Source organism: Panthera pardus, unplaced genomic scaffold, assembly GCF_024362965.1.
Source record: "Panthera pardus isolate Hobbes unplaced genomic scaffold, ASM2436296v1 HiC_scaffold_8, whole genome shotgun sequence".
Lineage (NCBI taxonomy): Eukaryota > Metazoa > Chordata > Mammalia > Carnivora > Felidae > Panthera > Panthera pardus.
This window is the reverse complement of record NW_026527013.1, coordinates 100,930,660-100,947,520: the sequence shown is the minus strand read 5'-3', so window position 1 is coordinate 100,947,520 and position 16,861 is coordinate 100,930,660. Positions and strand designations below refer to the sequence as shown.

Here is a 16,861-nt window from a genome sequence, read left to right as displayed (position 1 = left end):
CCCCCTTTGACTATAAATGTGCGGTAATACTTTGAGTTCTCTTTTGAAGTAGTTATATCTTACTAGTTCCCTGCTTAATGGACTCAGTAAAGTCTCTGGCAGATTTTGTATCTGTATAAGAGAGAGGACTCTAAGCTCTTTTTAAATTTATCCATTAACTCTGGACTACCAATTAGGATTACCCAAAGATTCTCCTCTGTTTTGCCATCCCACATTGGTGTTATATTGTTGAAGGTTTGTGACACTGATATAATAGGGGAAAGGTGCAGACATCTGGGAGGATAAGCAAGAGGGGAGCAAGGAAAGAAACTGATGTCACAGACGAGCTCCCCTGAAGTGTGAAAGCCAATTAATTAAACTGAAGCATTAACATAAATTTTATTTCCAACTCTCAGATTTTTTAACTGCTCCACCCCCCCCAAAAAGAAAAAAAGCACTCAGGAAAGGAAAAAAACAAAGAACGGAATCTTGGATCTATAGCTGTGTTTCAAACTGCAGGTCCCGACCTTTTAGTGGAAATAAACTCAATTTAGTGGGTCATGACCACATTTTTAAATAGAATGAAATAGAAAAAAAGGTGCCTGGGTGACACAGTCAGCTGAGCATGTGACTCTTGATTTCAGCTCAGGTCATGATCTCAGCATCGTGGGATCGAGCCCCATGTCAGGCTTTGTGCTGATTGTGGAGCGTGCCCCTGCATCTCTCTTTCTCTGCCCCTCTCCCCTGCATGCTCTCTCTTTTCTCTAAAATAAAAAGAAAGAAGAAAAGGAAGCAAAAAAGATTATCAAGAGAGCATCATATATGGTAAAAAAATGTTTTACGAACTTTTGCTTTGGGTGCATGTGCTAGGTCATGATATGAAATGTAATTCTTAGTTCAGGTTACAGGCGAAAGAGTCTCAAAGCCACTAATCATACTTTAGTGCTCACATACCCCCTAAAAGAATTGTGAAAAATTATGCATTCCTGCATTTTTTAAGGTAATATCTAAAATTTTCCATTGAAAATTATAAAGGATGTAGTTTCTAGCACATTATAAATATCCACATGTTGAAAAAAAAATGTTGTAACATTCTTTTAAACTTATCCAATGGAGGGGCTCCTGGGTGGCTCAGTCGGTTAAGCATCTGACTTTGGCTCAGGTCATGATCTCATGGTTCCTGAGTTTGAGCCCTGCATCAGGTTCTGTGCTGACAGCTCAGAGCCCGGAACCTGCTTCGGATTCTGTGTCTCCCTCTCTCTCTGCCCCTCCCCTGATCACACTCTGTCTCTCTCTCTCTCTCAAAAATAAATAAATGTTAAAAAATACTAAAAATAAAAATAATAAATAAATAAATAAATAAATAAATAAACAATTTATCCAATGGAGGGGGCACCTGGGTGGCTCAGTCAGTTGAGCATCTGACTCTTGATTTCTGCTCAGGTCATGATCTCACGGTTCATGGGATAGAGCCCTGTCAGCGTAGAGCCTGCTTGGGATTCTCTCTCTCTGTCTCTGTCTATGCCCCTCCCCTGAGTGTTCTCTCGAGCGCGCAAAATGAATAAACATTTTTTAAAAATAAACATCCAATGAAATCTAAAAACCAGAGCATTTTAATATCCACCATCAACCATTTAAAAAATTGGTGAACAAGCTCTTTTCTAACAGTAAGAAATTTTACATTGTTCTTTTTTCTTCTTGTAGTAGTATTTTCATTCCATTTCTGCTGGTCTGGAGTAGCTCACAGATGCCCTCAGCACGCACCAGTGCAGCTTTTACGACGTACCCAGATGAGTACAGAGTGGTGGTGGTGACCTCACTGTGAAGACTGCCTGCCCTCTAATATAACACTTTGAACCTTTTCACTTGTCACCTAACCGGAAAGTGACATCATGTGCATATCTAATAGCCGTTAAAAATTGAAGATATAGGATTTAATAAAACTCACTTCCCTAACATGATCCCATCGTTGCTTTTAGCAAATTGATAAATTAAACAGGTATGATTTTTAACCAAAACAGAATACCTAAAATACTTATAAAGTTGGAAGATCTCAAGCTACGAATTGATAATTACATAGCATCGGGCAAGGCAGGATTCTGGAAGAGTGGAAAGGAGCTCCAGAGGCCTTCACAGTGCAGATTCCAACAGGGCCCAGGCTGGCACTTTTTTTCTTCATTTTGTAGTTTTTTTTCCTGGATCTGGGTCGGGGGGTGTTTCCAGTTGATCACCACAACTTGATGACTTTTAACGGCTGGCTTTATTTGCCACAGAGGCTGCAGCTGATAATCTCAACTGCCAGCTTTTCACTAGTGTGGAAGACACATACCGCTCAGAGCTGTTGCCATAATAATAAGATCCCGCTATCATGGAAGCATTATATAATCCGGAATTACTAATTTTCTGGAATTTTCTCTAGCAGAACTGTTTTTCAAGCGTATGATAAAGTCATCTTGGAAAGTCACAGTTGGCCCAAGAAAATTTTAGGATAGAACCTTTCTTCTCAGATTCTTTTTCCATCATTGCATACAGATGGTTTCACCAAGGGTAAAATGGACCTGATGCAATTTTACTCTCCTCCATTACTTTGTAAATAAATATGACCCCCAAAGTCTCTGTTAGAATCGTCAGGGAAGCTTTGTGTAGTTTTGTTGTTGTTGTTGTTGTTGGATTCGGGGATTTTGATTGGTTTGTTTTCCTTTTAATTAGCTGTCCTTTTATTTTCGGGATCAAGACTGGTATCCTGATAGTGGTAAGAATTGACTGTTTTCTTCCTTTACTGCCCCTTATTTATAAAACAAAATAAAAAAACAGAACAGCATAGTAATGTCTCCCCTGATTCTACTAATTTAGGAAGGTAAAATCTCCCATTACATTAAACCAGGGTTTCTCCATCTCTTCACTCTAAGCATTGGGATAATTCCTCGCTGTAACCTGTAACCTGTTCCTCTAAGGATGGGTGCGATCACCTAATATGTGATGCACTCCAGTCAGCAGATATCTTAATTTCAAAAGGTTTTACCTTCTTAAAAAAAAAAAAAATCCCTTTTTAATGCAGTACATGTGAAAACCATAGTTTTTTTTTTTTTTTTTTTTCTAAAGAAAGATGCTATGGGAATGCAAGCTGGTGCAGCCACTCTGGAAAACAGTATGGAGGTTCCTCAAAAATCCAAAAATAGAACTACCCTGTGACCCAGCAATTGCACTACTAGGCATTTATCCAAGGGATACAGGTGTGCTGTTTCGAAGGGACACATGCACCCCCATGTTTATAGCAGCACTATCGACAATAGCCAAAGTATGGAAGGAGCCCAAATGTCCATCGATGGATGAATGGATGTGGTATATACATACAATGGAGTATTACTCGGCAATCAAAAAGAATTAAATCTTGCCATTTACAAATACGTGGAAGGAACTCAAGGGTATTATGCTAAGTGAAATTAGTCAGAGAAAGACAAAGATCATATGAATTCACTCATATAAGGACTTTAAGAGACAAAACAGATGAACATAAGGGAAGGGAAACAAAAATAATATAAAAACAGGGAGGGGGACAAAACAGAAGAGACTCATAAATATGGAGAACAAACTGAGGGTTACAGGAGGGGTCCTGGGAGGGGGGATGGGCTAAATGGGTAAGGGCACTAAGGAATCTATTCCCGAAATCATTGTTGCACTATATGCTAACTAATTTGCATGTAAGTTAAAAAAAGATAAAAAATAAAACAAAATAAAAAAAAATAAAGAAAGATGCTAAATAGTGTGAAGAGATACAGAAATTTAGAAGATAAAGCTGTTGCCTTTTAAGAGCTTGCAACCAAATTTTGCTTATGATTTATATCATTTGGGTCTCATTCATTCACCAAGAAGGTAATTTAGAGTCAAGTTTTAATGTCACCCTGACTGTAAAGTAATGACACAATGATATGTTTTTATGTTTTAGAAAAGCTACAAACATAATTCTACCTAAATGCCACCAAAAAGCCATTTAAGTTTTTTTTTATTAAGTAAAATAAAATTGTTTTAAATAAACTCTACCCCTGACATGGGGTTCAAACTCATAGCATCAAGATTAAGAGTCACATGCTCTACCAACTGAACTAGCCAGGCATCCCAAAACCATTTAAGTTTTGCTTTAAATAACACAGATTCCAACGAATACAATACTAATTTCTACCCACTGCATTCAATGTTGCTACTCTGAAATAAAAAAAATCCTGAAAAAGACTCCAGACAACTCTATCAAAAAGCATCTGTTCACATAAAACAAATATCTTGGGGCATATTTAAACAATGTTCTATGGGAGAATGCAGTCCTAAGGGAGAATGATGTATGGTCACACCTCTTTACAACTCTCTACAGCACAGAGAAACCTAGAATGAATAGAAATAAGAATAATAAAACATTCAGTGCAAGTCTTCAAATTGCTCTAGCTGCTCACTTAAATACATTTAACACATAACAAGAACCATCACATTCAGCTTCCAAAAGGACTCACTCCCAAAATTGTCTATAAAGTCTCCATTATTTGACTTTCTTTTCCTTTCTTTTCTTTTAACTCATAAACAACAGATTTATATTTTATAATTCTGGAGGCTTGGAAGTTCAAGATCAAGATGTCAGCAGATTCACTGTCTGGTGAGAACTTGCTGTCTGGTCCATACACAGCTGTCCTCCCCCTGTCCCCTCACAAAGTGGGGACTTTCAAAACAACCTAATGTATCATCAAAAGTCTCTACCTGCTCTCCAAATAAAAGCAAACTGCTATGGGGTTACTTGCCTGGCTCAGTCGGTAGAGCATGAGACTCTTGATCTCAGGTTCATGAGTTCAAGCCCTGTGATGGGCATGAAGCCCACTTAAAAAACTAAATAAACTGCTAAAATCTAGTCATTTGTTCACTTGTTCACTTTTTAATTCATTCAACCAACATGTTTTAAAGGCCAAATACCAGCCAGGCACAGTGTTATGCCCTAGAGAAACAAAACCAGACAAGGCCCTTTCTCCAAATTCAAGGGAGTCCCCAGTCTATTTGCTGCCTTCTGGCCTGCTTCTCTACCACCTCCTCTGTGCAGGTGGGTATGAAGCATGGTGCTGAGACCTGGGTAAAAACAGCACTAGCACAGCAAGTAGCTAACAAGTCGCTAACAGTCTAGTTAAGAGGTATTGCTATCTGTCTGAAGACTTGCTTCAGACTCCCAAGGAGGTAAAAGGCTGGCTGTTTTACCTCCTTCCCAAGTTTTCATCAAAATGCACATAAAGAAGACAAAACCTGGCAACAGCTCTGTCAACCATATGTCAAAGTCTGACTCAAATTCCCATCAGTGCACAATCACAGGGGTCTGACCAAGAAGGACAATGGAGCCAGAATTCATTACTATACTCTCTGCCACTTTTATACCTTCTGAAATCCTAGCCACTGAATGACCATTGTAAAACAGCTTAAATTTGTTTTTGACTGACTGATCGTGTGAAAGGATGAAGAGTATTTATGGTAATGTCTTAAATATAAATAGGTTTTATGTACGCCCAAGCTAACAAAAGAATAAAGAAACCCCATTAGAAACCAGAAAGGACATGGGTCTACAAATCCGCAGGAGTATATGCAAGTACTGAAGCTAATGTTTTCCTTATGGCCACTGCTGAGTTCTAATGGCTAAAAGTCTGGGTTTTAATGATCTGTGCCCCATAGGGACAAGGACAAAGTCTGGGGCTCAAACACCTTGGGAGGTAGGAAACATGAATCTTCTCTGAAGAAACACACCCTCAGACTAAATCTCAAAGAAATCACCCAAAACTTCCAAGAAATATGAATTCATGATCAAAAATGACTATACAAATGAACAAACAAGCCACAGCAAGGGTAAGTCAACAGAATCAAAAAACTACAGAATGAGACCCATGAGGACTGTAGGTGTCAAAACTAGGTTATAAACAGATATACTTTATATCCTGTAATATTTGAAGAAATAAAGGAGACCAGAAACTATGACAAGAGAATATCAACTCCTAAGATCTAGGAGTTGATAAAAAAACAAAAAAACAAAAAAACAAACAAGGTTTCCAGAAACAAGCAAATAAAAAATAGTATTGAAATGAGATACAGCAAATAAGTCACAACTTCATAAAGAATTAGTAAACTGGAAGATATGAAAGAAATTATCCAGATATCAAAGAATCAAAACCGATGAATTATAAAACCGAGGTCAAGAGCACACGAGAATGTCTTATTTCTAATCAGAGTTCTAGAAGGAGTTAGATAATAAGAGAGAGGCACTATTCAAAGGGATGATGGTTGAAAATGTCCTGATGCTAATAAAACAAGAATTATCAGATTCACGAAGCACAATGTATCTTCCAGCAAACTAAATGAGAGAAATCCACATCAGGATATATTATACAGTAAAACTGCAGAACACCAAAGACAAACTGAGGATCAAGCAGATAGAGACATGAAAACTTACAACATAATCACAGTTTCAAAGAAAAGTAAGTATTATAAGAGCAAAGTAGTATCAAGGTAGTTTTGAAAGACAGGAACTGTCCATTTAGAATTCTACACCACATAAAGAGGGGTAAACCCATCCTTTGAGAACAAGGATAAAATAAACATATTCAGAAAAATACATACCCATGGAGTTTATTATCAAAGATTCTCACTAAAAGAACCTCAAAAAGAGGGGAAATGATACCAACGAAAAGGTTGAGATGTAAATATGGAAATATGTAAATATGAGATGTAAATATGATAAATAAGTAAATAATTCTAAGTCAGTACCAACTGCATAAAGCAATAATAATGCTAAATTTGTGGGGTTACAAGAAATCAAGATAGAACTAGGGGCGCTTGGGTGGCTCAGTCAGTTAAGTGTCCAACTTTGGCTCAGGTCATGATCTCGTGGTTTGTGAGTTCGAGCCCCGCATTGGGCTCTGTGCTGACAGCTCAGAGCCTGGAGCCTGCTTCGGATTCTGTGTCTCCTCCCCTCTCTGCCCTTCCCATGCTCATGCTCTCTCTGTCTCTCAGCAACAAATAAACGTTAAAAAAATTTTTAAAAAAAGAACTAAAACTCTAGACAGCAGCATAAAAATAGGGAGAAAGGTAAATAGAGATACAGGTTCTTGTCGTGACACAGAGTACAATAACTTTAGACTTTAAGTTCAATATGCATGTTAAAGGGTGACCACAAAAATTGTAAAAACGATACATAACATTTAAACTAACAGACACGAGGGGTGTCTGGGTGGCTCAGTCAGTTAAGCATCTGACTCTTGATCTCAGCTCAGATCTTGATCTCAGCATCAAGAGTTCATCATGGTTCATCAGAGCCATGTTGGGCTCTATACTGGGCATAGAGCCTAATTAAAATAAAACAAACAAACTACTAAGTAATACAAATGAATAAAATGAAATTAAGGAAAAAAACTTGAAAGGTCAATTCAAAAGAAGGCAAGAGAGGGGAAAAAATAAACAACAAAAAAGCAGAACACAGGATGCACAAAATGACTATAAAAATGAATCCAAAAATATCAATAACCACAATCAATGTAAATGAACAAAAGATAGGAAAACTGAACCTCCAGCTACAGGCTTGGGATTCTAGCTCTCAAAATAAATTAAAAGTAAAAGTAAAAATATATATACCATTCATGATAGCAACCAAAACAAGGTAGCTAGAAATAAATCTAATCTAAAAATCAAACCTTTTCTATAGAAAATGATGAAACTTTTTGGAAAGATGTTAATAAGACCAAAGTAGGTCAAAAAAAGTAAAAGTTGTCCTTATATGTTATTTCTCCTGAAATCAATCCAAAGAGTCAATGCAATTGTGATCAAATCTCAATATGATCTTTCATGGAACTCAACAAGCTAAATTCGTAGACAGCCACAAAGAGGCGAGAATTATGAAGATATTCCTGAATAACACAAGATAGAAAAACTTGCCCCCCAGACATCAAAAATTAATACAGGGCCAGAGTATTGAGGAGCCTGGTACTGCTGGTACAGGGAGAAACAGACCAACAGAACAGAACCAAAGCTCAGGAACAGACCCACACATATAGGAAAACCTAGGTGATGCTGAAGGTTTGTTGTTGATGGTGATGTAGTCAATAAATGATGCTGGGACTGAAATGAAAACAAAAAACTCACAACAATGGGTGGCTCAGTCGGTTAAACATTCCCCCTCCCTTTTTTTTTTAAATCTATTTAGAAAGAGAGAGAGAGCACACAAATGAGCAGGGGAGAGGCAGAGAGAATCCCAAGCAGGCTCTGCACTGCCAGTACACGGCCCAACATAGGGCTCAAACTCATGAACCTGTGAGATCATGATCTGTGCTGAAAACAAGAGTGGGATGCTTAACCTACTAAGCCACCCAGGCTCCCCAAAGCATCCCACTCTTGATCTCAGGGTAGTGAGTTCAAGCCCTGGATTGGTCTCCACACTGGGCATGGAGCCTACTGAAAAAAAATACAAAAACAAAAGAAATTGGATACCTATCTGACAACATACATAACTCAATTCTAAATGATGGATTATTTTTAAATATGAAAGACGAACTATGTTTTTAAATATATAATATCTTTAAGAGCTGGTTTTAAGAAAAGATTCTTAAATGAGAATTTTTAATTGACTTTTTCAACTATATTAAACAAAAGGGGGAAATATTTTAAATATATTAAAAGAGTTCCTTCCAATAAAAGAAAGGGGGAAAAAAGGAAAGAAAGAAAAAAATTGATAAGTCAAAAACTCGGAAACGCAGTATTGCTATCCACACTAATACAGAAAGCTCCCAAAAATTAGTAAGAATGGGGGCACCTGGGTGGTTCAGTCCATTAAGCATCTGACTTGGGCTCAGGTCCTGATCTCAAGGCTCAACTCAAACCCTTCATTGGGCTCTGCACTGACAGCTCAGAGCCTGGAGCCTGCTTGGGGTTCTGTGTCTTCCTCTCTCTCTCTCAGACTCTCCCCTGCTCTTGTGTGCACGTGTGCGCACTCTTTCTCTGTCTCAAAAATAAGCACTAAAAAAAATTAAAAATCAGCATAAAAGAACAAAACACTGACACACACAAATGTCCAAAAAATATTTGAAAAGCTGTTCAATCTTATTAGTAATCAGGGAGAGCAAATTATAACCACAAGAAACTATTTTATCTCCATCAGATTAGGGGTAAAAAACTTTCAGAGTTGCCAAAAATGTGCATCAACTGAAATTCTCCTATACTTCTGATAAAACAATAAATTGGTATGACTAGTTAGAGTTCAGTATAGTTGACCTTTGAACAATGTGGGGATGGGGTGCACACCCTACCCACCCCTACAGTGGTGGAAGAATGAATATAATTTTTGACTCCCTCCAAAACTTAACTACTAATAGTCTACTATTGACAGGAAGCCTTACCAGAAGCCATAAACAACTGATAAACACATATTTTATATGTTATATGTATTATATACTGTATTCTTCCAATATACTAGAAAAAAGAAAATATTAATTAAAAAAACTTTTTTAATGTTTATTTATTTTTGAGAAAGAGAGAGTGCAAGCAGGAGACAGGCAGAGAGAAGAGGGAGACACAGAATCCGAGGCTGGCTCCAGGCTCCAAGCTGTGAGCACAGAGCCCCATGAAGGGCTGGAACTCACGAACTCACCATGAGATCATGACCTGAGCTGAAGTCGGATGCTTACCCAGCTAAGCCAGCCAGGCATCCCCCAAAAAAGAAAGGGTTTTTTTTTTAATTTTTAGTGTTTATTTATTTTTGAGAGAGAGAGACAGAGCTTAAGCTAGGCAGGGGCAGAGAGACAGGGAGACACAGAATTCAAAGCAGGTTCCAGGCTCTGAGCTGTCAGCACAGAGACTGATGAGGGGCTGGAGCTCACCAACCGTGAGATAATGACCTGAGTCAAAGTTGGATGCTTAACCGACTGAGCCACTCAGGCTCCTCTAAAAAAGAAAGTATTATTAAGAAAATCTTTAATAAATACATTTACAGTACTGTACTATATTTATAAAAAAAAATTGGAAACAAGTGGACCTATGCAATTCAAACCTGTGTTGTTCAAGGGTCAACTGTATTTGGTTTTACTAGTAAAGTTGGAGACACATACCCTAAGTTCTACTGATATACCTCTGCACAAGTATACCAACTAATAGGTACAAAAATATGCATGCATAGCAGCCCCGTATGCAATCAAAATGTCAGTAACACAGCAAAACAGCTGAATGAAAAGAATGAATTCACCTACATATGTCAACATGGATTAATCAAAAACAACCAAAATAAACAAGTCAAAGGATATATATCCTATGATTCCATTTATAGAAAGGTCAAAACCAGCAAAATCAAACATACCATGAAAGAATGCCAACATGTGTGATAAACTATATAGAAAAGCTTAGAGTGCTGAACACAAATTTCAAGATAGTGTTTATTTGTGGCTCCTCTAGAGGGGAATATAACTGAGGAAGCACAAACTACTAATTGGCTAAATTCCATTTCTTCAGCTGAATGAGTTCATTTAATTTCTCTGGAAACTATGCATAACAGCCATATATACTCTTCTCTGTGCATTATGTATTACACAATACATTTAAATGACTCCAAAAATATCCAAAAATATGTTTTAAATTATTTTCTTGTTCATCTTTCTGTTGTTGTTGTTGTTTTTAAAGGCCATTGGTATGTGAAAGTGGTCTTTTAATTATAATAAAACAATGATATTAGCATCTGGTACATTAAGGGCTGCTTTTTTTTTAAACTGCTATTAAAGATATTCATGCCTACCTTACCCTTTATAACGCACATCAACTTGTTTCCCAAAACAACAGTGTGCAAAATAAGTCAAGGTTTTGCACAAAAATATAAACTTTATGGACTTGAGCCAGTACAACCACCATTCTTGTATACACTAACTCACATGCACCCTGCATCTGGCTAAAGAAATCCTTTAAATTTGTTTTCGTGACAGCTAAATTAAAAGACAAATATATTCAGCTAAATAAACACTGAGGGAGGGTATCATTTAATTATGGCACATCTATCTTAAATTGCCACATGAAATCTCAAAAAGAATCTTCTTTGCTTAAGGCAACTACGAGACTAAATTAGGAGCCTCCGTCTAGTGCCTGAATTTGAATGGTGACAACTCAGGATCTTTAAGCAAATTCATGGACTCAGTTTCCAAAAAGTGATAATACTCCAATAAAAAAAAAGTTGTTGTTCTCCCCCCCCCCCCCCCATTTCCGCAGTAGCGTTGGCAGGTATTTTTAGGAGCGCTCATTCTAGAATATCCCTGGCAAGGCAGTACCAATCCCAGGAGATAAATCTGAAATCAACATTCACATGAACCAGCTAAGGTTTTAAGAAACCCCCCACCCCCGAATCTCGTTGAAACAAACATTTTATCTTCGAAGCCTCCAACGTCCTGGTGCGTAGAGGGCAATGTGGGGGGAAGATTGCCGGGGAGTTGAGTCCGTGAATCACATGGACAAAACTTAGATGGCATCTTGCAAAACATTCATATTATCTAACCCTTTCACTTCGTGATAAGTAAACTATGTCTCAGGGAGAAGCGCACCTGCTCAGGATCTAACATATTTAAATTCGTCTCCTCTCCTAGCTCAGTGATCCTTACCCCCACCCATTCTGAAAAGCATCAATTTGTTGCTAACACGCAGGAGGCGAGAAAACTCGCACTTCCTTAGTGTGGCCAGGTTGCAAGGGCTAGAAAAAGTCGAGTATTAGGTCAGCCCTTCTTCTAACAGGTGGGAAACCTAATGGTAAGTGACGCAGCTTAAGCGGTTAAATCACCGACCCTCTGCACCTAGCAGCAAGAGCCTGACAAAAACAATGTAAGATCGCTGGAGACCCCACTTCCCGTCTCCAGGAGGGCAGGTGTCAAAAACACCCGATCCCTCCATTTCAGCAAAGAATCCCGCGCTTCCCACGCAGAACCGGGAAGAGGGGAGGCGGGGAAACGCGAACGGTCTCTGCGCAGCACCAAGAACGCCGCGGCGGGGCAAGCACCGAGTCCCGCCTCTCTCATCTGCATCCGTCGATAGGGGAGAAAGAGAAACACTAAGGTTGCGGCGCCTCCCGCGAGAAGAGGTACCTGAGGCTAGCGCCGCAGTCCCCCGTCGCTACCGCACCGGAGCCCAACACCCTGCTTCCGGGGTCAAATCCGGCAGGGAGGCCCGAGATCGCGGGAGGGAGCCTCAAACCCCTCCCCACCCAAGCCCCGCCTCCACTGCCCACTCTGCGGAGGACCCGGGCAACTTCCGGGACGCTGCGCGTCACTAAGCAGCCGATCCCCGTTTCCGGAAGCAGCCTTCCGGGCTCGGTCCCTCTACTGTACAGCTCGAGTTTGATCGAGATTTCTGCACGTTTGATTGGTGAAGTGAGAGTGTTGGTCTCCGCTGATTGGTGCCGGCGTCCCATAGACGCCGCGGGGCTCACAATTTCTGTCGTCTGTTTCCCGCCGGCCGTAGGTCTCGTACCGCAATCATGGTGGACGTCATGGAGTTGCCCAGGTCGCGCATCAACGCCAGCATGCTGGCTCGGTTCATCGACAAGCCGGTCTGCTTCGTAGGGAGGCTGGAAAAGGTGCGCGCGCTCGCCGCCCTCGGCTCCCCGCTTGGTAGCCGAGAGGAAGGACCCCGTGACCGCCCGGGTCGCAGCCTCTGGGTGGTGAGGGAGGGTGAAGGAAGACAGGCCTTAGAACATTACTGCGCTCCCGATTGCTTCATTTTGCACAAGGCGACTGTTGGCACGCTTTTTAGCTACTGCAGCCCCATTTTGGCGCCACATTCATGGCGCGGGATCGCGACCTTTTAGTATGCGCTCCGTTCTAATTCTAGCTCCCTCCACTCTGGTTCTTTTTGTATTTACATAAAGAAAATTAGAGACCTGACTCACACATCTACCTTCTGACGTCTTAATTTAGCTAGTCTTGACTTCTCTATTTTTCTAGTTTCCTTCTCATGCAGTTTTGTGTCTTCTCAATCCTCGTTTTCTCATTTAGGTCACGTCGCCATAAAACATTCTTCCAATGTTTTATAGCAGATCTATGTCCCTTCCAGATCCTATATCAGTATGTTTTCTTACTCCAGTGTTAAGAGTACATACAGAGCTTTCATCGTACTGATGAAAAGCAGACCCAAAGCTTCCCAGTGAACCGAGAAAGCTGAGGAAAAGAAAACTACTAGAAAGCCTTAGTAGTTCATTTCACCCCACATCCTCTCCGTGAAATAGGTGGTGTTCCGACTTCACAGGTAGGGAAACTGAGTAGGAGTGATGTATGGTTAAAATGCTCACTGCCACAGCAAGTAGCAAAGCTGGCATTCAGACCAGATCTGACTTCACTCTTTACATCTAACAGTAGTTCTAATACTTCTAACAAACAGTTCTCGCTTTACTTAATCATGCTTAATTTTTTGATTTAAGATTTTAAGTAATCTATACACCCAAGGTAGGTCTGGAACTCACAACCCTGAGATCAAGAGTGGCCACTCTCTACGGACCGAGCCAGCCAGGCGCAGGCATCATGCTTAATTTTTAAAATAGACCCCCAGGTGGGATACATACTATTTAAATCATGGGTGCTAGTAGATCTCACTTTTAGACAGTATGGACCCTATTTAATTTGTTGTTAGTGCAGGGTTACCAGATTTAGCAAATAAAAATACAGGATATATTTGTACTAAAAAGTATTTATCTGAAATTCAAATTTAACTATGTGTCCTTTCACCAGATACAGTAACACAAGATTATAATTTGAACCAAATAAACCGTTCCAAGACTGTTTGGGTCAATCTGCTGATCTTTTATCAAACTTTTAATATTTTTAATGAGATTTTAATGGTTTTGTTTATGTGGTTGTTTTTTTAATTTCGTGTTTCTTTTTTAGATTCATCCCACTGGAAAAATGTTTATTCTTTCAGATGGAGAAGGAAAAAATGGAACCATTGAGTTGATGGAGCCTGTATGTTTAAGTATTAATTCTATGTATCTTATAGTTAATTCTTCATCTTGCTGATGTTTCTGAGTCTTGCAGTGGATGTATAAAGCATGGACCCTATTTGATTTGTTGTTAGTGCAGGGTTACCAGATTTAGCAAATAAAAATACAGGGTATATTTGTACTAAAAAGTATTGTTTATCTGAAACAAAATAGCTTGATGAGTTTATAAAACCTCCCTGCTCTAAAGTTAAACTTTTGTCCTCTTCTTACATTATAGATACCTTTACGTTTCTAACCAATGATTCTTTGGGCTCCATGATTTTCTAATTTTTAAAATATCACCTTAACTGGGTGACAATTCCCATTCCTATGAAAGACCATAAAATCACATTAAAAAAATCTCTTAAGTCGGGGCACCTGGGTGGCTCAGTCGGTTAAGCGTCCGACTTCGGCTCAGGTCGTGATCTCACGGTCCGTGAGTTTGAGCCCCGCGTCAGGCTCTGTGCTGACCGCTCAGAGCCTGGAGCCTGTTTCAGATTCTGTGTCTCCCTCTCTCTGACCCTCCCCCATTCATGCTCTGTCTCTCTCTGTCTCAAAAATAAATAAACGTTAAAAATTAAAAAAAAACCAAAAAAAATCTCAAGTCATTTTTTCCTTTCTCAAGAGTTTTACATTTTTTAAATTCTATTTTCTATTTTTGTTTACATGTACTTTAGTTATCACTTACTGTTCTTACATTTAAAAAATTTTTTTAAATGTTTATTTTGGGGAGAGAGAGAAAGAGAGAGACAAGGCATGAGTGGGGAAGGGGCAAAGAGAGAGGGAGACACAGAATCCAAAGCAGGCTCCAGGCTCTGAGCTGTCAGCACAGAGACCAATGCAGGGCTAGAATTCATGAACCGCAGTATCATGACCTGAGCTGAAGGTGGTCGCTTTACTCACTGTGCCACCCAGGCACCCCTGTTTTTGTTTTGTTTATTGTACTCAATTTTCTTGTTTTTTTATGAAGACAAATACATGTGCTGTTTAGTTAATATGTACAGGACACACTGCACAAGGTATAGAAACTAGAAAATTCCTTTCAATGTGTCCTTTTAAACAAGTACTCCTTGTAGAAAGCGGGACATTCTCAGTATCTTTAAGTGATTTTGTCTTCAACTTGAACATTTAACTGGATCTTTGGACCAGAAGCTACTGCTAAAGGTAATTGAATTATGACATGCTGACATTAAGTACTCAAACATTTTTAACAAATTACAATTCAGTTTTTATGTTGGTAAATTTTAAAATGATTATGTTACATAGAATGAAAGATGAGTAAACTGTAGCACTATTTCCAAGTTATCACCTTGAAACCCCAAGTTGACGATTTGTTCTTTTGTGTCAGCTTGAGGAAGAAATCTCTGGAATTGTGGAAGTAGTTGGAAGAGTAACAGCCAAAGCAACCATTCTGTGTGCATCTTATGTCCAGTTTAAAGAAGATAACCATCCTTTTGGTAAATAAAGCATTCTAGTATTTAGAAATTTCATGTAATTAGGAGGAAAACAATTTTATTCTTAACTGGAGATGTTTTGGTCTTCAGTCTCAATCCTGCCATCTTTCAATTTCTATAGAATTTTCTCATCCCAAAGGAAAATAGGAGAACATTTTGGCACACTTTTTTTTTTAGTTTATTTTGAGAGTGCACACACGCACATGCAAGTGAGTGAGGAAGGGGCAGAGAAAGAGAGGGTGAGAGAGAATCCCAAGCAGGACAGTGTAGAGCCCAATTCAGGGCTTGAACCCACGAACTGTGAGATTATGACCTGAGCCAAAATCAAGAATTGGATGCTTAACTGACTGAGCCACCCAGGAACCCCAATAAGCAATGCTTAAATAAACTCAGTAAAGATTAATATTTGTGGGAAGAGAAACTTAAAGAACATGGCAAACAAAAATAATGTCATCAGGCTTTTTGTTTTAATATATGGATTGAAAGCATTAAATAATGCATAATGCCTTAAACACAACCAGACAAGAACTGTGCCTGTACATTGGATATCAAGATGAATAGTCGCCTGTACCCTGTGTCTTATTTTTTAGAGCCACAGGTTAATAAATATGACGATCTGTATCTGTTTTAGAAGACAGATTGTGAAAATAAGTTGACCTTTAAAAGGGAAAGAAAAGAGAAATAAGTAGAAATCTTTTAGATAATAAATGATGTTACATCTTTCCACTGTAGATTGTGTTTGCTAAAATGTTTTTTTTTGTTTTGTTTTGTTTCGTTTTGTTTTAGATCTTGGACTTTACAATGAAGCTGTGAAAATTACCCAGGAATTCCCTCAGTTTTTTCCTTTGGGAGTTGTGGAGTATGATTGATCTCGATGAACACGCTGACGGCTGTTAAAAGAAGCCCTGATATCTGAGGATGAGATTTCTGTGATTTTTAATAGTTAATTTGTTCTCTTTTTAATTTCACTTACCTAACTGTATTTAGATATTGCAATATCTCACTTTTGACGGAACCTATCTGTATATTGACAGTTCTCCTTTAAGTCCTCGTAAAGACTCACTTCTCTGGTTATGTGTGGTCAGGTCAAATGCAGTTGCCTTGAGTTTAGTTTTCTGTTTTATTAATAAAAGCTGAAATGGTACATGCTGTTGATCATTTCATTCTTACTCTTTTAGTCATGTATTCATTCACAAACTTGGAATTTCATAGCTATAAGGTCAGGCTTCAAACTGCCAAGTAAAACTCTGGGCCAACTGTGTAATGATTTTCATTTATTAAAGGCAATCAGAATCCTACATCTTTTATATTTGTGAGTACCTGTATCTGGGTTCTCCAGAGAACCAGAACCAAATAAAACATATACCAAAACTATTGTATGGATATACCCCTTTTATCCATTCATCATTTGGAAATTTGGGTGGTTTCT

General features: G+C 38.9%; 2 protein-coding genes across 2 annotated transcripts in view; one reads left to right on the top strand and one right to left on the bottom strand.

The window, feature by feature from the left end:
* The window catches only part of UMAD1 (UBAP1-MVB12-associated (UMA) domain containing 1), a 217,288-nt gene extending 205,070 nt beyond the window's left edge, over positions 1-12,218 (bottom strand). Inside the window, exon 1 of the mRNA XM_019443418.2 lies at positions 12,093-12,218. The gene's annotated coding sequence lies outside the window, so the exon portion shown is untranslated. The remainder of the gene's footprint in view (positions 1-12,092) is intronic.
* Positions 12,219-12,278: 60 nt separating this feature from the next.
* On the top strand, positions 12,279-16,576 carry RPA3 (replication protein A3). The gene is made up of 4 exons (XM_019443419.2): positions 12,279-12,583; positions 13,887-13,961; positions 15,327-15,435; positions 16,219-16,576. The coding sequence occupies exons 1-4, from the start codon at positions 12,485-12,487 to the stop codon at positions 16,299-16,301; spliced, it is 366 nt and encodes a 121-aa protein (XP_019298964.1). The 5' UTR covers positions 12,279-12,484; the 3' UTR covers positions 16,302-16,576.
* Positions 16,577-16,861: the final 285 nt, after the last annotated feature.

What these genes read in the sequence shown, in the direction of transcription:
- RPA3 (XM_019443419.2), top strand. Translation starts at nt 12,485, where the DNA reads ATGGTGGACGTCATGGAGTTGCCCAGGTCGCGCATCAACGCCAGCATG. An exon ending in TCGTAGGGAGGCTGGAAAAG is followed by an intron (nt 12,584 to 13,886) that starts GTGCGCGCGCTC and finishes TTTCTTTTTTAG; the next exon opens with ATTCATCCCACTGGAAAAAT. An exon ending in AGAAGATAACCATCCTTTTG is followed by an intron (nt 15,436 to 16,218) that starts GTAAATAAAGCA and finishes GTTTTGTTTTAG; the next exon opens with ATCTTGGACTTTACAATGAA.